The 23,609-nt window shown below is 41.0% G+C and overlaps 1 protein-coding gene and 1 pseudogene across 15 annotated transcripts in view; one reads left to right on the top strand and one right to left on the bottom strand.

The window, feature by feature from the left end:
* ARMC2 (armadillo repeat containing 2) overlaps positions 1-21,077 on the bottom strand; it is a 140,689-nt gene extending 119,612 nt beyond the window's left edge. For 2 of the 15 annotated variants that reach the window (XR_008680780.2, XM_063707165.1), the window contains exons 1-4: positions 20,260-20,548; positions 14,899-15,159; positions 11,126-11,198; positions 415-586 (exon numbers count right to left, since the gene is read on the bottom strand). Coding sequence is in view for 9 of the 15 variants with exons in the window: in XM_063707165.1 (XP_063563235.1) it covers positions 415-586; positions 11,126-11,198; positions 14,899-15,159; positions 20,260-20,261 (508 nt within the window). In the remaining 6 variants the exon portion in view is untranslated. The other 13 variants (XM_055390730.2, XM_019030101.4, XM_055390732.2 and 10 more) reach the window with 13 other exon arrangements.
* LOC109027155 (small ribosomal subunit protein eS12-like) lies at positions 12,659-13,212 on the top strand (annotated as a pseudogene).
* Positions 21,078-23,609: the final 2,532 nt, after the last annotated feature.

Below are 23,609 nucleotides of genomic sequence, written 5' to 3'. Positions count from 1 at the left end.
AGCCTCCCGAGTAGCTGGGATTACAGGCACGTGCCACCACACCCAGCTAAGTTTTGTATTTTTAGTAGAGACAGGGTTTTACCATGTTGGCCAGGCTGGTCTCGAACTCCTCATCTCAGGTGATCTGGCCGCTTTGGCCTCCCAAAGTGCTGGGATTATAGGTATGAGCCACCGCGCCCAGTCACTCATCCTAATTTTCTTTTCCTACCAACTGTAATATTTAGGTATTCCTTATAAGCACCCAGAAAAATATATGAACAATGTTTCTTAGCCAGCTTTTGCCCAATGTTAACTAACTCTTAGTTAATATAAAAATCATCCAGGGTTAGGAAAAATCATATAAAAATAGCTTTTGTGTGCAAATTCAAGAAGCATGCCTGTCCCCAGAGATTACAGGATGTTACATGGCCTTACAGTCGGAGGGAGGAAGGGATCTGTCCGGCAGAAGGGCCCGCTGGGAGGCAGCCCTGAATAAGCGAGCCCTGGCGTTGCTTACTCTTCTAATCTTCGCAGGGTCCACTGGGGGCTTAGGAAAGGAAAAGCAGGAATCCTCCTCTCTGGTGGGAGATGCTGGAACTTTCGGTTTCTGGAAAGAGATTTTTTTAAATAACTGGAATGACTTTCTGCGTCTCAAATAACACTTACCTCAGAGCTGGCCACAACCCTTCCAGAAGAGCACAGGGCCTATCTGCCTGCCTTCATCTTGGCTTCCTGATTCTACCAGCTCACTGGCCCATCTTACATAATGTGATATATGTATACATAAAGCACTTTTTAATTGTTTTTCTTAATCATATTGTATTAACTACTCTGCTGTGTGATTACCATACTTGAGTAAAACAGTTTACCCATGCTAGCAAACAGATATTATCTGTATAAAAGACTACAAAATTGGCCGGGCGCAGTGGCTCATGCCTGCAATCCCAGCACTTTGGGAGGCCGAGGCAGGTGGATCACTTGAGGTCAGGAGTTCAAGACCAGCCTGACCAATATGGTGAAACCCCATCTCCACTAAAAATACAAAAATTGGCTGGGCATGGTGGCGCATGCTTGTAGTCCCAGCTACTCAGTAGGCTGAGGCAGGAGAATTGCTTGAACCCAGGAGGTGGAGGTTGCAGTGAGCCAAGACTGCACCACTGCACTCCAGCCTGGGTGACAGAGCAAGACTCCATCCCGCTCCCCACCCCGAGTAAAAAAAGACTACAAAATTACATATAGCATATTCAACATGCTTTAAAAATTTCTGAGTTCAATTCAGTTCAGAAAACATTTATTGAGTACCTACATGTACCAAGAATTATGTGGAATGTAAGCAGTACATTCACATATTTTGGATGCCACAAATGTATTTTTTTAATGATATCAAAATTTTTAAATAAGTTAGGTGAAAAAATCATAAAACATAAAAGCAAAAAGTTGTCTTGGACTTATGAAAGTGTTTTGTTTCTATTTATTTATTTATTTATTTATTTTGAGATGGAGTTTCACTCTTGTCACCCAGGCTGGAGTGCAATGGTGCGATCTCGGCTCACTGCAACCTCCGCTTTCCGGATTCAAGTGATTCTCCGGCCTCAGCTCCCGAGTAGCTAGGATTGAAGGAGCTTGCCACCACACCCAGCTAACTTTTTTTTTTTTTTTGAGATGAAGTTTCACTCTTGTTGTCCAGGCTGGAGTGCAATGGCATGATCTTGGCTCACTGCAACCTCCGCCTCCCAGGTTCAAGCGATTCTCCGGTCTCAGCCTCCCAGGTAGTTCAGATTACAAGCATGCACCAGCACACTTGGCTAATTTTTTTTTTTGTATTTAGTAGGACAGGGTTTCACCCTGTTAGTCAGACTGGTCGCAAACTCCTGACCTCAGGTGAGTCACCTGCCTTGGCCTCCCAAAGTGCTGGGATTACAGGCGTGAGCCACTGTGCCCAGCCGAAAATGTTTTATTTTTTACATCTCAGAAATTCTATGCTGATACTCCCTATTTTTTCCCCCATCTTTTCTTAAGTGTCGATGCTGATACTCTTAGTAGAGGAACATTACTAACAAAATTCTAATTCCTTAAAAACTTTAAAAAAAACACCTGCACCAAGTTCTGTGCCACCCAGAACTCCCTCTAATCTGAGTGGCCTCTGACCTGGTGCCAGACCCTCATAGGGTGACTAAGCTCCTAGTTTTATAGTTGCCTGGTGGTCTTATCCTTCCTGCCTCCAATGTCAGCACAGTTATTTGCCTATGAAAGAACAACCTTATGGCAGCAAGTGCTTTTAGCTCTAACCAAAAATAATCAAGTTAACATTCCTAAAGTCACTTCTATAACATGTGAATGAGTGAGTCACTATCCAATAAGTTAATCAACAAATTTTTGAAACATCCAGTGTGAAATTCAAGTCATATAATTTGGAAAATTGGGTGATGTCATTTATCACGTATGACGCATAATCCCAAACACTTGTTTTCTCACATACATGAATAGAACATAGACATCTATATTAGGGTGTTCCTTCCAAGAAGTTGTTCGTTTCAATAATGATGACATTCTTCAAAATGCTTATTTCCTCTTGTTCATTTGTATTTAGGATTGATTTATAAACCAGACCAAAAAAATTGTTCTACGATATTAAAGACACATTTTTCTAACACAGTTAGAAAAAAACAGTAAATAAAATAATCATCATAATATGGAAGAAAGCATAAATCACTTTTGGAGACCTGGAGAAGGACCCACTCACTAGTTACGTGAACTTGTGCAGGCCATTTACTTCTCTGAACCTGCCCAGCTATAACACAGAGACAGTAGTCCCCTTCTTACAGGGCCATTCCCATAAACACAATTCCTATTATGGAAGCTCAAGAAATGCCAGTTCCCTTCCCCATGTAAGTTGCTCACCCCTTATTTATCAGGTTTGGTTCCAAGTTACTTTTAACTCCTCTCATAGTCAAGGCCCTAGCCTCTGACGCAGGCTTGTTAGAATTAAGATATTGGATTCTGAGGGGTCTGTTCTGAAGGAGGTAACACTTGTTTGTCTGCATAAGTTGCACTATATTTGTTTAACAAGTAATCACTTTACTTTTTAGCCTCCCCACTTTGTTGCAAAATAATCATAGGAATGTTACTTAGGCCATGAAGCTAATAGGAACAGAAAAGCTAAGACTGTAATACAGGAAAATAGGTGTTTTCTGTGCAATTATGAAAAATGAAATATAGAGGGTAATCTCAATTTTGAAGATAGACGTGTGGTTTTCTTAACTCAAAATGTCTGTATTCTGCAGGTACCCTGAAACTGAAACAAAGATCAAGAAATCTGTCAACTAACAATCATGCAAAGTAAACGGCTCCTTCTACAGACACCCAAACTGTACTAAATGAAAGATCTTTTTTTTTTTTTTTTTTTAAGAGAGGGTCTCATTCTGTCACCCAGGCTGGAGTGCAGTGGTACGATCATGGCTCACCGCAGCCTTGACTTCCTGGTCTCATGCAATTCTCCAGCCTCAGCCTCCTGAGTAGCTGGGACTACAAGCATGCACCACCACACCCAGCTAATTTTTTATTTTTTGTAGAGACAGGGTCTCCCTATGTGGCCCAGGCTGGTCTCAAACTCCTGAGCTCAAAAGCTCTCCTGCCTTGGCCTCCCAAAGTGCTGGAATTACAGGCATGAGCTACCACACTCAGCCAAAAGATTTTATAAAGAGTGAAAATATGGTTTGGAAAGCAAATTTCCCCAAAAGAGAGTCACCGAATTTTCTCTGCAGGGCAAGATAAAAGTCCCACAAATGCTCCTCAATAAAACGCATTATTTTCTTAGTGCAAAATTAGTAACTGTATATAATAAAAATTCGGTTCCATTTTACTACTAACATTTAATAAATTATGTGTCCCATTTAAATACGCATCTCATGGGACTACTTAGAATATAAAGTGACATATGTAAAGCATTTTTAATTCTTTAAGAGAAAACAACTAAATGACTCAGCAATTTCTTTTATGCCAAGTTCTACAAAATGTTCTTTCACGCTGTGGAGTAAAATGACTTTTATAAAGAAAAACAGCAAACATGTTTCTCTTATAAAATTTGAATAATTTTAGAAATCAGAGAATGTTGCAAGTAAGTTTAAATTTTCACCTGAGGGCTAGGTGCGGTGGCTCATGCCTGTAATCCCAGCACTTTGGGAGGCTGAGGCGGGTGGATCACCTGAGGTCAGGAGTTCAAGACCAGCCTAGCCAACATGATGAAACCCCATCTCTACTAAAAATACAAAAATTACCCAGGCATGGTTGTGCATGCCTGTAGTCCCAACTACTCAAGAGGCTGAGGCAGGAGAATTGCTTGAACCTGGGAGGCGGAGGTTGCACCACTGCACTCCAGCCCAGGTGACAGAGGGAGACTCTGTCTCAAAAAAAAAAAAAAAAAATTTCACTTGAGAATATTAACTACCTCACATTTTGTTTCCTGACACTAACCCATGACTTGAGTATAATCAAGGACACAGACACAGTCATATTTTAAGGTCTGTTCTGGCTGGTGGACCTGTTAGAGTCCATTGAGGACACACAGTCTATTTCCATAGGACAACCCCGTCAAAGAAGACACAATACATAGAACGTTTAAGGTATCCATCAGGCTGACCATGATTCTTCCAAGCACCGTCACCTTGGCCAATTTCTGCCCTGGCTCTTCCAGATCACCCAACAGGGTCTCCCCTCTTCCTATGTGACAACTGGAAAAGGGAGTTCAGGACATCTCACCCCAGAAAGGTGCTCACAATTTAATCTGTAAAGCAGCAGAACACACACACACACAAACACACACACATGCAACAAAAGACACCTTGAAAGTCAGAAAGCAAATATTAAACATTCTCGCAAGCGGCCAGGTGTGGTGGCTCATGCCTGTAATCCCAGCATTTTGGGAGGCCAAGGCAGGTGGATCACAAGGTCAAGAGATCGAGACCATTCTGGCCAACATGGCGAAACCCCATCTCTACTAAAAATACAAAAATTAGCTGGGCATGGTGGTGGGCGCCTGTAGTCCCAGCTACTCAGGAGGCTGAGGCAGGAGAATCACTTGAACCCGGGAGGCAATGGTTGCAGTGAGCTGAGATCGTGCCACTGCACTCCAGCCTGGTGACAGAGCAAGACTCCATCTCAAAAAAAAAAAAAAAAAAGAAAGAAAAAAAAAATCACACAAGCACAGAACCTTTGTGACACGGCAGTTCTGTGTGCATTTCTATTACTATGATTTTCTCCACAGGTACACTGGGGTCCTCTGTCACTCTTGGCATGTGACTCACTGTTGTAATGTCACCGTTTGCTTCAGCAATTGTGAAAGAAAAAACACTGCTTTGGCTCTACTCTACTTGTCTTACCCTGGATCGCCCATCCCCAAGGTTTATATGAGTTCCTAGGTCCCTTTCTTTTAAAAATATTAAATTTTGTTTCACTTATCAATTACCTGGAGCTTGGTTATGTGGCTCAAACTAATCCACGCTGTTAGAAGTGGGGCTGGTAGTTGCCCAGAGGAGGCAGTGGCTGAGAGGGGCCATGGTGGCGGATTCTGAGCCCAGAAATGATCAATTTGATGATGCTGGCAGTGATCTATTTTTTCCTTTTGAATAGATCCTGGTTACTGAGTGTGTTTAGTTTGTGTAAATGTATCAAGCTGAATTCTTCTGTGTCAATAAAAAGTTGAATAAAAACATTTGGGGTTTACATCACTGGACTCGGTAAGTTTAGGAAACCAAGAAAATTCTATTTTGTTGACTAAAATAATGATGAAAGACAGCACTTCCTGTGTATTCACATGGTCACATCTCTTTTCTGACTTCATACAATTCAAAGCAAGAGAGCAGTTATCTCTGTGTGAATGAAATTTGAACACCATCTAACTAGAGTAGAAGAAAAATGGAGTAACTATCACCCAACTGCCCCAGGTCTCAGTGCTCTTGCGGAGCAGCTGGGAGCTGCTAAGAAGGAAAAAAGATGTAAGCTGGCACACCTATATAGCAGGTAGATATAAACGTTAATGAAAGACAACAAATCAGGCAGGCATGGTGGTTCATGCCTGTAGTCCCAGCACTCTGGGAGGCCAAGGTGGGGGGATCACTTGAGGCCAGGGGTTTGAGACCAGCCTGGCCAACATGATGAAACCCAATCTCTACTAAAATTACAAAAATTAGCCAGGTGTGGTGGTGCACACCTGTACTGAGCCAAGATCATGTCATTGAACTCCAGCCTGGGTGACAGAGCGAGACTCTGTCTCAGAAAAAACAAAACAAACAAACAAAAAAACCCCTACAAATCAGTGTTTCTGCTAACAGGAACCCCCTGGACCAGTCGGGCTGGAGGGCAGGGCCTGAGCAATCAGGAACCACAAGCGTCAGCTCTTCCTCTTCTCAGAAGCACTGGGCAGTCCTGAGTGTGGGCAGCCCATTGCCCGCTGGAGGGTGAGTGGGGAGCACATGCCAGACAGGATGGGGAGAAAGAGAGAGGGTAGCTGTACAAAAGCAGCGTTGAGCTAATCTGCTCAATGTAGGAGCTGAAAGGCTGCTGTCTGAGTCCCTGTTCCCTGACTGACTGCTGGTGGAGGAATTGTTAAAAGGCAAACTCGTCTGAAAAGTGTCCTAGATCCAAAAAGCACTGAGATTCAACTGGTTAGGTCCTCACAAACTCTTTCAGCAAATGTGTCCCTTAACTGTGAGACACTCCTCCGCCACTCTCTCTCCCTCTCTCTCCAGTTATCTCCTTCTCTCCACTCCCTCTCCCTTCCCCTATCTCTGCCCTTTGCCAATTTAGTGGTTATCAGAGGCAAAGAGTTCTTTTAAAAAACGAAGTGATAAAGAAGAAAAAAGGTGGAAGGTCAGGTAGCATGGGGCCATTTTCAGAATTTTTTGACTGGGGGCCCCAAATTTTAATTACTATTTAAAATGAAATGTACTTAAGACCCTCACATAATCCACAATAACAACAACAACCACAATCTCAAATTAAGCAGTCACTTTCCTTAAAATGGGAACTTCTTAGACTACTTTTACTTTGCTTTTTCGTTTTGTTTCTTTTTTTTTTTTTTGAGATGAGTCTCACTCTATTGCCCAGGTTGGAGTGCAGTGGCACAATCTTGGCTCACTGCAACCTCTGCCTGCTGGGTTAAAGTGATTCTCCTGCCTCAGCCTCCAGAGTAGCTGGGGTTACAGGCATGTGCCACCATACCTGGCTAATTTTTATATTTTTAGTAGAGACAGGGTTTCACCATGTTGGCCAGGCTGGTCTCGAACTCATGATCTCAGGTGATCTGCCCACTTCAGCCTCCCAAAGTGCTGGGATCACATGCATGAGCCACTGAGCCTAGCCGTCTACTTTTACTGTGAACATAGCACCCAGCCATTCAGAGGTATGGAAATTTAAGTTCAATGACCCTAAACAGATAAATGCCTATCTTGTCTTAGCCCAATACCTAATCCTGCAGTCCAAGAACTGTACCAGTTTGACAAGGACCAGGTTATCTCTAGAAAATGAGATTCTTTTTAAGGGAAGGGTACACCCAAACTGAGTCCCAAACTGAGTGAGTCCCCAAAAAACTACAGTAATATTAAAAGCAATTTACAGGAGTCAAACAACAGAATCACAGAATAAAGAGCCACTCTACAATAAGGTAGAGCCACCGAGCTGCCGAACTGGGTCCTCAGGCTGTAGCCGGCTCAAAACCCAAGTGGTTCCCAAGGTTGTAGACGTTAACAAGCCATGTGTCAACAATAGCTGGCAAATTATTTCTTGCAATATTGGTTCGTGCTTGCTATCTTGGGATCTTATTTTTGTCATCTGCAATACATGAACAAGTATAATCTTCCTCACAGAGGCATTCTGATAAATACTTTAAAAATATAAGATACATTTTGAGTCAACTGGGGTCATTTGGACATGGACTATAAATTAAATGATATTACTGAGTAATGTTAATTTTCTGAGCTATGATGATGGTATCGTGGTTATGTAGGAGACTGTCCTTGTTCATATGAGATGCATACTTAAATTTTTGTGGATGAAGTATCACAATGTCTGCAACTTACTTTCAAATGGTTCATCCAAAACAAACATACATACAAGCACATGCATGTGCACGCACACACACACACACACATACACACATACACAGAGTAACAGAAATTGAGAAGCGCTTGACTAACATACCAATCTCATAAAGCCTAGGGAACTGGTATCACCAAGTACTTCTGGTAGCAGAGGTAGAAGGGAAGGAGTGGCTAAAGTAAGGAGGATTAGCTGAAATTCTGTGTAATTCCATCCTTCCCAGCTCCATGCAGTCAGGCTACCAAAGCCAGAGAAGATGGGTTTATTCTCTAAAGAAGGTAAAACAGAGGGTCTTCTTTAATTGAGGTCAATAAGTAAGGGTACTATTACTGTAAGTACCCTTATTGTTGAGGTCAGAGTACTTATTATAAACATGGATGTTAATTGAATATTTATATCCTAAATGCTGGGCATTCTCACCTTCTTCCTGCACCTGGAAGCTAGCAACCAGACTTTAACATCCAGGAAACAGCGTGGAAGATACTTCTTTACAGAGAATATGACTAGCCCATAAGAAAAGTCCTAAAGATACTGCCACTGGGGTGTCATCAACAACACAGCCCAGTCAGATCCCCCTAACTACAGGTGTGGGTAGATACCACCTATAGGTTGACCAACCTCAATCCACATGCCACTACTCTTTTTTTTTTTTTTTTTGAGATGGAGTCTTGCTCTGTTGCCCAGGCTGGAGTGCAGTGGCGTGAACTCGGCTCACTGCAAGCTCCACCTCCCCAGTTCAAGCCATTCTCCTGCCTCAGCCTCCTGAGTAGCTGGGACTACAGGCACCCGCCACCACGCCCCGCTAATTTTTTGTATTTTTAGTAGAGACTGGGTTTCACCGTGTTAGCCAGGATGGTCTCGGTCTCCTGACCTCATGACCCGCCCGCCTCAACCTCCCAAAGTGCTGGGATTACAGGCATGAGCCACCGCGTCTGGCTGCCACTACTCTTAAGAACAGCCAAACAAACAGCATGAGGCATCAGAGGAAGCCTCTAGTGTAAAAAGCAGAGACAAAAATGCAACAGAGACTATAAAGGGAGAAGAAAACTTAGTTAAAAAATCAAAACTACCACTAATATACTCAGATAACATGCTACAACCATGAAATAAGAACAGACTACTATACAAAGAGATAATGTAGAGGGAAAAAAACTTTTGAAAATTAAAAATATGACAGCAGAAATAAAAAAATCTCAATAAAGGGATCAGAATACAGTCTCTTCCACAAAAAGATTGAAACAGAAAAGAGAGAAAATAAGAAAACTGAAGTGTCAGTCCAGAAAGTCCTACATCTTTTTTTTTTTTTTTTTTTTTTTTGAGACAGAGTTTCGCTCTTGTCGCCCAGGCTGGAGTGCAATGGTGCAATCTCAACTCACTGCAACCTCCATCTCCCGAGTTCAAGCAATTCTCTTGTCTCAGCTTCCCTAGTGGCTGGGATTACAAGCATGCACCACCATGCCGAGCTAATTTTGTATTTTTAGTAGAGACAGGGTTTCACCATGTTGGTCAGGATGGTCTCGAACACCTGACCCCAGATGATCTGCCTGCCTGGGTCCGCCAAAGCACTGGGATTACAGGCATGAGCCACCACGCCCGGCCAGGAAGTCCTACATCTGAATAATAAATTCTAGAAAGAGCAAACAGAACAAAAAAGTGGGTAAGACACTATGATGATATTAAATATTCAATTAATATCCATGTTTACTGAAAGGCATGAAATTCCACATTGAAAGGGCCCTTCAAGTACCCAGCATGATTGATAAAAATAGACTCACACAAAGGACCATTGTTATTAAATTTCAGAACACTAGAAACAAAGAGAAACATCCTACAAACTTCCAGAGAAGAAAAAACAGGAATCAAGGTTTCAAATAATTTACTTCCCATGTACCCTTTCTCAAGAAACTATAGGAGGGAATGCTCTACCAAATCCACAGTAAATCAAGAAAGAGGACTTGAGACATAAGAACCAGGAAAAAGCCAGCACAAGAAGGAGAAGCCATCTCCCCAGGAGGATGGTGAGGGGCACCCCAGGAGAGCTGTGCACCAGGTGCTCAGGGAAAGTGGTTGGGCAGGACGTGTGAAGAGTTCTCCAAGGAGGTAAATCCATAGAATGCCTCATGTGCCTGAACATAGAAGGTGATTAAGGCCACTGGGGAAGAGTTTGGGGTTGAAATACTAATAATACAAAACTTTAAAAGTAAGGCAATTATTAATGCCAGGGAAAACAAAAAGTGGTGCAGGAAAGGAGAATTTATCATTAATTCAAGTCTTAGCTATGAACAGGGTTTATGTAATCACAGTCAGAGAAAACAGATCTAACCAAAGTTATATCTATATGGGAGTAATAGTGGGGATAGAAAAGGTGAACGCATTGTGATAAGAGGCAAAATTCAGACAGAAACTAAATCTTCATCTTCCTTAGAAGTCATTAGATAACTCCTCAAGCTCATAAGTCAGAAAGCAGCAAGACAGTGTGGCATTGGGAAGTCTGGATGTAAATCCTAAAAGGATGTGTTGAAAGAGCTTAAAGTGAAAGCCACTGAGGAGGGAACAATGAAGAACAAGGGGACAGGAGACCACTGGATTTTTGTTAGTTTTTTTGTAATAAATCTTTGAATACACATATTTATATGTAAATGTATATATAGAGAGACTACATATAAATATATATGATTTTTATATATGTATAAGATACATAACTTTAATATAAATTATACATCTAATTTTTGTATATATAACTGTTAAGAAAATAATACATATGTATAACTAAGAAAGCAAAAATATTGTGAAATATTGCTTACCAAGTTATTATATATTTAAAAAATTCTTCTTTATTATCAAACTGTAGGTAAATTATAGAAGTATTTCATTAGATATTACCCATTACATTTGAACAATATAAAAGAATCTGCTTTCATATTAAATTATTAGTCTATTTAGGTGTACATGATAATTATCATAGCATATATAAGTACTGATTCCAAGTGTTTTTGGCCAATTTCATTTCACAACATAATATAAATTACTGGTGGTTATACAAAGTACTCACCAGCTCTAGTGGACTAAGACGTGTGCCAGAGATAGGCCTGGAATCAGATGACTCAAAACTGGATGCATGGAGGCTAGCATAAAAGATGGTGCAGAGTGTTAGTTTGTGAAGAATTATTTCTTTATTTATAGTATATATTAGTTAACCCTAGCTAAAAAACAAGTAAAAGGATGCAATGCATAAACCTTGAGGAAAAACATTTTTTAATGTTATTGTACTTAAAACAGTTGATTAACAAGTCTTTTGATTACTTTTAGGAAGTTTAAAAAATACTGAATAATGAAAAGAAGAAGTGTATAGAATAATTTTTTAAAAAGCTTTGTTCATATCACTTTATAAAGCTGGTATGGGACAACCGCTAGTAACCATTTCATTCCAAAGTAACTTCCTGAACCAATGTTTGTAATTACTTTTAGGAATTTTGAACAAAAGTCAAATTTAAAAAGACAACTACCTTGAAAATCAATCAATGTAATCTATCACACCACAAGCTAAAGAAGATACAGAAAACACAACCTAAAAATAATACCTATCAGCAGATACAGAAAAAGCATTTGGCAAAATCCAACACTCATTCATAATAAAAATTCTTAGCAAACTAGGAATAGAAGAAAACTTCTAAGAATATCTACAAGAAACCTACAGCTAACATCATATTTTATGGTAAGAAAGAGTTTTCCCACTAAGATGAGGAAGAAGGCAAGGATGTCCCCTCTTACTACTGCTTTTCAGTATCATACAGAACATCCCAGCTAATGCAATAAGACAAGAAAAAGAAATTAAAAGCATACAGATTGGGATGGAAGAAATAACTCTTTGCAGATAACAGGATTATCTATGTAGAAAATCCTAAAGAGCTGACAAAAAGCTCCTGGAACTAATAAGTGATTATAGTAGGGTTGCAAGATACAAGGTTGGAAACTGAAATGAAAACACATTATCATTTATATTAGCACTCCAAAAACTAAATACTTAGTTATAAATCTAACAAGATACGGATAAAATCTAGATGAGGAAAGCTATAAAACTCAGTGAAAGAAATCAAAAAACTAAATAAATGAAGAGATCTTCCATTTTCATGGCTAGGAAGACTCAATATTGTCAATATGTCTTCCCAACTTGATCTATAGATTCAATGCAATCGCAGTCAAAATCCTGGCAAGTCATTTTGTAGACACTGACAAACTGATTCTAAAGTTTCTATGGAGAGACAAAAGACCCAGACTAGCCAACACAATGTTGAACAAGAAGAACAAATTAAAAGGGCTGACACTCCCTGACTTTAAGACATATTATAAAGCTACAATAATAAAGACAGTATAGTACTGGTGAAAGAATAGACAAACAGATCAATGGAACAGAATAGAGGGCACAGAACTAGACTGACATAAATACAGTCAGCTGATCTTTGACAAAGGAGCAAAGACAATACAATGGAGAAAACATAGCTTTTTCAAAAAATGGTGCTGGGCTCTTTCGCAGAGGTGGAGGCTCAGTGTATTCAAGATCCACCTTCCCTCATAACCCATTGCCATGGCTGAGGAAGACACTGCTGCTGGAGGTGCAGTGGATGTTAATACTGCTTTAAAAGAGGTGCTGAAGACCACTCCCATCCAGGACAGCCTAGCACAAGGAATTTGCAAAGCTGTCAAAGCGTCAGACAAGAGCCAAGCCCATCTTTGTGGCTTTCATCTAACTGTGATGAGCCTGTGTATGTCAAACTGATGGAGGCCCTTTGAGCTGAACACCAAATAAACCTAATTAAGGTTGATGACAAGAAACTAGGGTAATGGGTAGGTCTCTGTAAAATTGACAGAGAGGGAAACCCCATAAAATGGTTGGTTGTAGTTGTGTGGTAGGACTATGGGAAAAGTCTCAAGCCAAGGATGTTATCAAAGAGTACTTCAAATGCAAGAAATTAACAAGTAAAACTTTGGCTCATATTCCTAGAAAAAAAAAAAAACAGTGCTGGGACAACTGGACATCTAGCATCTACATGCAAAAACAAAAACAAAAACAAACAAAAAACAAATCTAACACCCTTTACAAAAATTAACTCAAAATGGATCACAGACCTAAATGTAAAACACAAAACTATAAAATCCCTAAAATATAACATAGGACAAAGTCTAGAAAACCTTGGGTATTGCGATGACTTTTAATATACAACACCAAAAGCAAGATCCATGAAAGAAAGAATTGATAAGCTTGACTTCATTAAAATTAAAATTTTCTGCTCTGCAAAAGACACTATCAAGAGAAGAAGAAGAAAAGCTGCAGAGCAGGAGACAACATTTGCAAAAGACATGTAAGATAATGAATTGTTATCCTAAATACATAAATAATTCTTAAAATTCAACAACACAAACAACCCATTTAAAAAATGGGCCACAGACCTTAACAGACACCTGACCAAAGAAGACATATGTATGTAAAATAAGTATATAAAAAGATGCTCCACATCATATGTCCAGGGAAAGTAACTTAAAACAATGAGATACCACTACACACTTATTTGAATGGCCAAAATCTAGAACACTGACAATGTCAATGCTGGCTAGGATGTGGAGGAACAGGATCTCTCATTCATTGCTGGTGGGAATGCAAAATGATATAGCCCCTTTGGAAGACAGTTTGGCAGTTTCTTACAAAGCTAAACGCAATCTTCCCATATGATCCAGCAATCATGCTCCTTGGTGTTTACCCAAAGGAGTTGAAAACTTGGCCGGCGAGGTGGCTCACGCCTGTAATCCCAGGGCACTTTGGGAGGCGGAGGCGGGTGGATCATGAGGTCAGGAGATCAAGACCATCCTGGCAAACATGGTGAAACCGTCTCTACTAAAAACACACAAAAAAATTAGCTGGGTATGGTGGCGGGTGCCTGTAGTCCCAGCTACTTAGGAGGCTGAGGCAGGAGAATGGCGTGAACCCGGGAGGCAGAGCTTGCAGTGAGCTGAGATCGCGCCACTGCACTCCAGCCTGGGCAACAGAGCAAGACACCATCTCAAAAAAAAAAAGAGAAAAAAAAAAAAGAAAGGAAACTTATGTCCACACAGAAACTTACACATGAATGTTTATAGCAGCTTTATTTGTAGTTGCCAAAACATGGAAGCAAATGAGATGTCCTTCAGTAGATGAATGGATAGATAAACTGTGGTACATCCAGGCAATGGAATATTATTCAGCACTAAAAAGAAATGAGCTATTCAAGCCATGAGAAATCATGGAGGAAACTTAAATGCATATTACTAAGTCAAAGAAGCCAATCTGAAAAGGTGAGATACTGTATATTCCAACTATATGACATTCTGGCAAAGGCAAAATCATGGAGACAGTGGTTGCTAGGGGATGAGGGAAGGAAGTGAAAAATAAGCAGAGTGAAGAATTTGTAGGGCAGTGAAACTACTCTGTATAATACTATAATAGTGGTTACATGTCATCAGAAATTTGTCCAAACCCATAAAATGTACAACACCAAGAGTGAACGCCAATGTGAACTACAGCCTTTGAGTGATAATGGTGTGTCAAAGTATGTTCGTCGATGGTAACCAATGTACCACTCTGGTGGGGGATGGTCATAATGAGATGCTGTGGATGTGTTGTGGTAGGGGGTACCTGGGAAATCTCTGTACCTTCCACTCAATTTTGCTGTGAACTTAACACTGTTCTAAAAAATAAGTCTATTTTTAAAAGCTATCCTTAAGTAGAATTAAGGGAAGGTATAACCTGGTGCTTAAATATCTGAATGAACATGAATGTGAAATGCCATATACCTGAAGGAGGAAGGAGGTCTATTTTCTGATGTTCTTGAGGATGCAGGTCCGAATAGTTTTCTTTGAGATTCCTGTGGTGTAAATGGTCTTTGGGTTCTAACTGTTCTTAATGCATTTCTTGCTTCACTTATGATTTCTGCACTGGTCTTCTGCTTGGACACTGAAGGTTGATAAAATGGATCCAGTTTTCCTAACATTTTATCATTTGGAGACAGCATCTTTCCTTTGAAAGTAAAATATTCTTCAGATAGACACCACACCCTGCAAGTACATGGTATAAAAACCATCAACTATTTTTGTCCAGGACTTTATAAAAATGAATGCTTAAGCCCATCCATATACTAAATCATTCCTCTATATTAAGCCTTTAAAAATCCACCAAGCAGTTAGAAGGTTAGGATCTGAGAACAGCTCTCAAAAATGTAGAGAGGAAAATTTCCTCAAAAATATACAACTGAGGAAAAAGATGTGCAGGGAAGAAAACCAGGATGAAAGCTAAACCCAGAGAGAAAGACTAATCATGAAAGAAGACAGAATAGGAAGAGCGAATCATCTCATGGTCTTCAGCCTACAAAAAGCACTGAGGGTTCTGTTAAAATGTTTACAGTTTCCTTTTCTTCCCCACTGCCCTCCACACTAGTGATACTACAAGGTTACATTTTAGACAGAAATGTTGTATTTCTAAAGGACACTTGATTTTGCAACAAACCTCAGAGAATAGTTCAGCCCCACATTTGTCCATGGTATAACTGAATGAATTGATTCAGCTCACCTATAATTTGAGGTAATGACCTAAGTAAATAAATACCAAATATCAATACCAACTGATCCTTTCCCAATACCCCTTCCTGAAAGAGTTAAAGTCATTATAAGGGCCATGAGAATGCAGATCCTTCTCAAATGTTGGTGTGTTCCATGGAGACAAATCTAAACTTTAAAATAGGACAGATTTTAAAAATGTAATCCTAATGAGTACATAGCATTAGGTGCTTCTTAAAAAAAAACTCAAACTCCATAAAATGTCACATCTCTAAAGAGACAGAGATCTATGTGAATTTTTCACCTATTTCAGCTACCCAATTTTAGAACAACTTCTGCACAACAGAAAACTGCTTTGTGACACATGCCCCAGGAAACTAAAAAGATTCCATTTCTATAAGTAGAATCAACAGGTGATTCCTTAGACAAATAAAGATTTACTATATTATGATTCTAAACATTGTTACATAACAACAGACAATAAGAACATTTGTTTCCTTCTACTCAGGCCCCACCCTAAGAGTTTCTGATGAAAACTATAAACAATATGTCATACTTTTCATATGGAAATGCCAGGTGTTGAGTTAAAACAGTAAAAAAATTACTTGACAAGCAATACTATTTTAGGAATTTTTGATACAGGATTTTGAATTTAAGCACAGTCTACAATTACGTTCATTAATATAACTATCAAAAATGATGAGAGGCCTAGTACATTTTATTTCCAATACTTTTGAAATGACTGGCTTTTACTTTAGAATATTCAATCATAATTATTTAAAATATATACACAATTTTTTATATCTACATATTGTATATTATTTTTGGATGCATAATACAAATTCAGTCCCGTAACATCTAACTTAAGCGGCCATGACAGGTTTGTTGGTCTGTTTCTAAAAGACCTATTGCAGTAAGAAATTATGCCACTAAGTGAGAAGAGGTTTCTGTATAATAAACAGGCTTCTTCCAGAGCCTAAATCAGGTTTGCCACCCCTTTGGCTTCACATGGCACTAATAAGTCTAACAATGTCCAAGAGTAGTCTGGCAAATCTAATAAAGATTAGAGAAAGTTCTGTGGGGAGTAATCATAGACTCTCACTCCTGACCTAAGGTTCTCTCTGGCTATCTTTGAGTTTGCATTAAAAACTATACTCTTCCAGAGAGTGATGAAGCAGGAACATTTACTCAGGTCAAACTCTAAAAATTCTGTGAATTACCTGGGGGCATATAGGAATTTAGACTGACCAAATACTATACTGATAGAAACAATGTAGATACAGGGCTAAAAATATTTTTGTCTATAAATTTTTACCAAAAATTCTAACACAACTTTCTCTATCCTTCTTCTTTTTTCCACCACATCTCACTTTAACAATTATATTGTGAGAAACTTGTACAATAAGGTAAAATCTGCACAATGTTATGATCATATATTAATATTCACTAAATCAATCATGGAAATATTTAATAATACATGTGAACTGACTTAGAAGAATTAGAAGTGGGGCTTTGGGGGGAGGATTTTTAAACTGACATTTGTTAAACTACAAATTATTATAGATGGTTTTTGCCAACTTGAAAAATTAATCACTCAGGACCTGAAAGCTTATCTACTTAAAGTATACCTGAACCATAACACAATAGTCCTACAGAAATTCTAACTTTACAAAATTTTCCTTCCAAGTAGAGCAAATCCATTCAGCTAGAAGTATTGATTAACTGTTTCCTATGTGCAAAGCCCTCTGCTTAGATCTCTGGGAAACACAGAAGAGGAAACACAAAGAGGAATAAAAGACCATCTTCACTCTCAAGAAAGAAGAACCACTAATGTGAGATAAACATTTACTTTAACACCAAGCACTGTGCTAAGTACTCTTGACTGTATTATCTCAATTAACCCCACAACAATTTTGCAAGGTGGATAGAATCTTTTAAAAAATAATAATAATAACTAGAGATGAGGTCTCACTATGTTGTCCAGGCTGGTCTCAAACTCCTGGGCTCAAGCTATCCTCCTTGGCTTCTCGAAGTGCTGGGATTACAGGTGTGAGCCACCATGTAATCCATGGTCTGGACAGGGTCTTAAGCAATACAAAAAAAAAGCTATGATACATGCCCACAGATAATATTCAAACTCTTACCCACTAGATGGGTGGTAGGAAGTGGGGCACTTAGAGGCATTGGGGCTGCAACTATTAACCCATTCACATAGAGACCCCAATATTTTCCCAACAGGAGCAGCCTTCTTGGTACATACCCGGTGAGTATTTACCCTGCTTATACTCAAATGATTTAAATACAAGGTAGAAACTGATGGCAGCAATAAAAAAATAGAGACAAATTACTTATGTGATCACAAAGGAAGAAGAGATTTCTGATTGGGGGAAGACATCAGGTAGACTTCCTGGAAGAGGTGGTGCTTGAGCTAGGTTGTGAAAAAAGGGCTGAGTTTGAGCAAGTGGCAGTGGCTGGCACTGGAGCTGGAGTAGAGAAGGAAGTTCCAACAAAGTCAGCAAGTGAGCCAATGCAAAGCATCAAGACATACAGGGTGTGTGTGGACAAGAGGGAACTCTGAAAATGGCGATTGGGGCTGAACCAACTAAATTAAATGGCGAGAAATTAAAAGTTGATGAGCAGATCAAATACAACATTTTGAGGGATGATGTGATCTGGCAGAGATGGGCAGGAAGGAAAGGAGGGCAAAGATCAGAAGTAGTGAAATCAGACAGTTTTTATGTAATCACCCAGCTAACTCTCAAAGGTCATTTCCTCAAGGAAGCTTTCCTGGACATGCCTCTCCCACCCTGCTAGCCTGAGTTAAGTGCTCCTCCTCCAGACTCCACAAGGCCCTGGGCTGGTCTCTGCCACTCCACTCTCCCACTGTGTTAGAATTCCCTGTGCATGTGGTGTTGGCCCAAGACTCTCCACCCCAGCCGTCCACGTGAGGCACAGCTGAAGGTCAACACTTACATAATCACTAGACTCCATTTTTAAATATAGACTTGAGCTAAGACATTTTCAGATGAAGGCTGCAAGTTTCTCTAACTGGAGATATTTGTTACAGTGAATTATGAAATCTGGACCTTATTTCAAATCTGATTCTTGATGTTATGTGGTCAGATGAGTTCAGATTTAGCCTCCTTTCCCTGTCTTGCCTTTATTTCAAGTTGCCTGGCACAGAGTAGGACTCAATGTTGTGACGAATGAGTGAAGTACGGAAAGCCTGAGATACAGGAGTCAAGGTGAAGCAGAGGTTAGAGGAGAGATGAGAACAAGTGAGGTGCGCTGAGAACAGAATTAACAGGATTTGGCATCCATGATTCCAGGAAGAGGCCAGAAACAACACTGGGTATGCAAACCTAGGGGAGCCAGAGGGCAAGGGACCTTTTAAAAGAAACAGAAGGAGAAGCTGACTTCAAGAGGAAAGAAGAAAGAGGCTGAGTTCTGTCCTGCATCACACTATCCTGAGTCCATGGTATCCACAGGACCTCTAGAGGGTGAACACCACCAGCAGTAGGAAATTTGAAAGTGAAGAACTTTTTTTTCAACAAGATATTTCTTATTGGTCTGGGTGAAAGTTCAGAGTCATAATTTATAGAAGTTTATAACTAATTATAAAGACCTGTCTTTATCGTTGCTGCTAATAGCCACTGGAACCAGAGCCTTCTTGCTAAATGCAACACTGCACTACTAGGATGTCTGCAACAGGGGAAAAGCAGGCCAGCTTCACAGTCTTCCCTGCAAATCAAATACTCAGGACCCTTCCATAACTCTGAACCATTTTTGTATTAATATGAGCATCCAAAGAGGCAGTGGTTAAGTGCTCAGATGCTGGAGTAAGGGTTTAAATGCTGACAATTCACAGCCATGTGACCTTAGGCAATGCCTCTAATATCTCTAAGCATCAGTTTCCTCATCTATAAAAGGTGGATAGTAATAATAATTGCCCCATACGATTGTTTGAAGAATTAAATGATATAATACATGTAAAGTGCGTTAGCACGGTGCTTTAAAAATGTTAACATTTTAAAATATGGCCCTTAAAGATGTTAACAATTATTGCCCAAGTGCTACATGATAAAAGGATACAGCAAAATCATTTCCACGAATGAAAAACTACATTTAAAAAAAGAAATTGCAAAAGAGAGAATGACGTTTGTTCAGTGTTTCTATACATAAGTTTTTTTTTATTATTATACTTTAAGTTCTAGGGTACATGTGCACAATGTACAGGTTTGATACATAGGTATACACGTGCCATGTTGGTTTGCTGCACCTATCAACTCGTCATTTACATTACGTACTTCTCCTTTTAAAAGGCGGGTGGTGGTACTTGCCTTTATGAAAACAGATAATTTTTATTAAGCATTTTATTGAATATCAGCTATGCCAAATCAACATCAACAACCAGAATCCCATAGATTAAGAAACCAGGATAAATATAATAAATGGTGGTTGCTTTTCAACCAAATTAAAGTATAATTATTATAAATCAGGGTGGGACGTAAGATCTGTTGTGTTACTTGTGGGAATGGATCACAAAAGGCATTATGTATACACTCCATGATTTTAAAGTATGTTAAATATTGTTACACATACATTTTTATTTATTGAGGCCCTGTTGCCTGGAAGTGCCCAGATATAAACTGTATGACTCTGGCCCGGTCACCGCCTGCCTAGACAAAGCCCCTTAGTCTACCACTCTCATTCAACAAATACTACTGGGCTTCTTATTAAGCACCACGCACTTGGCTAAGTGCGTACATAAACAAAAGACAACCGCTCCGGACCCCTGACAGTATGCACAGGGCACTCATCGTCTCTCTACCCCATCCGAGGATACACAGGCGGACGACGGCAGGAGGGGTCCCCGGGGAGCCGCTGGGGACACCTCACCTCCCGCGCGGACAGCGGCTCCCCTACCCACGGCAGTGCCCGCTCCTCCACGGTCCCGGCCAGGGCAGGACGCAGCAGCATCCTCACCCCGCCCGGCCACCCTCCCACTTCGCCCCGCCGCCAGCGTCTCCATGGTAACCGTACACAAACTACCTCTCGCCGCCGCCCCCGGCAGCCAGACTGCAGGGCCAGGCCGCTGCAGGGCGGGCGGAGCGGGCAGGGGAATGAGCTTGGCGAGGGCTCAGGGAAGGAGGCTTCCGACCTGACCCAAAGCACCTGTGATGAGCACTGGAGATAGCAGCGGCTGCGAGGTTCAGCTCATCCTCCGCCTCTCCCCGGGTAGCGGCCAGGGATGCAGCGCTGGCGCGGCAGGGTAACCCCACGACGCCGCTCGGCCACTGGGCCTGCGCGGGTCCCGCCAACGCATGCGTAGAAGCTCCGAGGCGTGGCGACGGCCGGAGCGGGTGGGAGGAGCCTGGAGAGGGCTGTAGGCCGGGAGGTCAGATCAGAGCAGGCGTCGTGGGCGGGTGTCCGCTTTTCGTTTAGCAATTTGCCGAACCACATTTGTTGCTCCCCTGCCGGATCCCAGCACCTCTGTTAAATAACAGCAGGCAGGACGGAAGCTTAATGCTTGTGGGTAAGAAGGATTTACTGGCTCAGGTTAGGGCTCTGTATAACCTGGAGCCACTTGCTGAGCTTCTGTTTCCTCCGATGTCAAGTGGCAGGAAATATTAATAATAGTACCTAGGTAGGTCTTGGGCTGTTATGAAGACTGCATGAGAAAATAGATGTAAAGCGCTATGCACGTGGCAATCAACGAATATTAAACTGTTGGCTGTTATTAAGCCCTTGCATTTGTAGAGCCCTTCAGAGTTCGCAGAGTGTATGCACGTAATCGTACCTTCTGAGTCTGAGGTAGGCAGCCTGGCCTCCCCATCCACAGGAGAGGAACTGGGGGCCTGAGGTGTAGTGAGCAGGAGAAGGAGATTCCAGTCTAGGTCTCCCGTGGCCAATCGCTTTTTGTTCGTGCATCATCACAGTTGAACGGCAAAAAGCATTCCATTTATGTGTTTCTAGTTTAAATTCCCTTCTCTCCTATTAGACCATTTAGCAGCACTGTACAGTGTTAAATACAAGTGAGATCATAAGCACTCTCCATTCAGGTTTGCACCACGTTTTATAAATATGGAGATTTTCCAGCTGAAGTGCTATTTGTCATCAACATTGGGAAAATGCCACTTCCCTTGGTGCTAAGCATCTTGTAAAGAATAATTAAATTGAAAATATTTTTGAACACATACTATGTGTAAGGCATCGTGCCAGGTGGGAAATTATACTAACCTGAACTAAAGGAATGTAAATATTCTTCAAAATACTCGAGAGGATTTCAAACATAACAGAAAATAAATACCTATTCGTTGATTGGATAATTTTAGGACCCGAAACAGCCCTGGATTTTTCTGCTCATTCTTAGATAACTGACAGTCTTGTTGTAACTAAATCTCAACCACAGCTTCATTTCAAAACTATAATGTTGGGTGCAAGATATAAACAAATGCATCAAACTTCAAAAAGTCTTCCTCCCCCATTCCAGCCCCAGGCTTAAGGTCTCTAGCTGGCCTTCCCTGAAGGGGTGCACTAGGCTTAGGCTCGTCCCCGACCCCCACCCGCCCCCCTATTCACTAGAGGTTGTTTAAGGCCCAGCTTGGATCAAACTGGCAGTGAGGAGGAGGAGGAGAAGGAAGGAGATGGAGCATTTCTTCCTGGAGTTGAGCAGCTTCAAGCTTGCTCTGCTGGCTTATGGTTAAAGCAGTTCATGTAGGTCTTTCCTGGTCCTTTGTAGTCTCCCACTGATGGGGACCTCCCTCCTGGGGGCTTCTGAAAATCCTAAAAACCCAGGGTTTATTCCACCTTTCAGTGCCCCTTTAGATAGGTCCCAAGGGAAACCCTACACATCTGTTACCCTAGTGACTCTGAGAGCTCAGGCTTGTCTGGGTGCAGCCCCTTCTAGGCTGCCATAGGAGGGAGCTTTAGCTTACCCAGGAGTGAGTCAGGCTACAGTTCTCCAGGCCACCTAACTACAGTCTCTGGCAGTCCCAGGCCCCTAGGGAAGCCCCTCTCGCTGGCTTGAGATGAAGGGCATAGCACCCCACACTCCTTTCTCCAAAGAAGTTTCCCCACACATCTTCCCTTTCCACTCTCTGACCCCTTATTTTTAGCCTCAGCCTGGGTGAGAGGCTGAGGGGGTTTTAGGTTTCTTTGTAACCTGCCCTATGGAGACTCTGCCTCACCTCACTTGGAACTGATGATTACATAATTACCATCTCAGTGGAAACATAAACCTAAAAACCTCTGGTACAGCCAATTACTAGCTGTGGTCTTGCACCCTAGGATCTTGGTCTAAAATAGACCATAAGCAAGCTACTGGAACCTGATGCTACCCAACTCAGCTGGCCAGGAAATATCTGCCGGGCAAATTAGCACAATTGAAAAGAATGACGTGGGCAGAATTAGAGGAAGCAGTCACTTGAAGCAATGAAGCTCCCCAACTTACCTCACTGAAGGACACTATATGAGAAAATACTTAGGCTGTCAACAGCAGTGGCGTATTATACTGACCTGGCTGTTTCTCCACGGTTACCTGATGGCTATTTCACATCGGTTTTGTAAGTGGCATTGCTTTAGAAACAAAACTGTTGACATGTTTCACATACTTTAGAGAGATTAAAGAGGAAGACAAAGTATTATAAGTATCTGACATTTATAAAGCACTTTATAGTTTCCAAATTGCTTTTATTTCAAACACTTCATTTCTTTTGTCTAATTTGGAGTTTACAATAAGCCTGGAAAGTAGGTATCTCAATTTGAGATGGAAGAAAACTGAGGTTCAGGGAGGTGAAGTGATCAGCCCACAGGCACATAGCTAGTAAAAGGACCTTGAGATCTGGGATTCTTGATGCCCAAGTTCAGTACGCCATGCTGCTATTATACGTGCATTTTGCCCCCAGCATGGAAAGGTACTTTCTAGGCTACTGAAGGTGTCAAGCTATGCT

The sequence above is a fragment of the Gorilla gorilla genome, chromosome 5 (assembly GCF_029281585.2).
Source record: "Gorilla gorilla gorilla isolate KB3781 chromosome 5, NHGRI_mGorGor1-v2.1_pri, whole genome shotgun sequence".
Lineage (NCBI taxonomy): Eukaryota > Metazoa > Chordata > Mammalia > Primates > Hominidae > Gorilla > Gorilla gorilla.
This window is presented reverse-complemented; position numbering and strand designations above follow the sequence as displayed.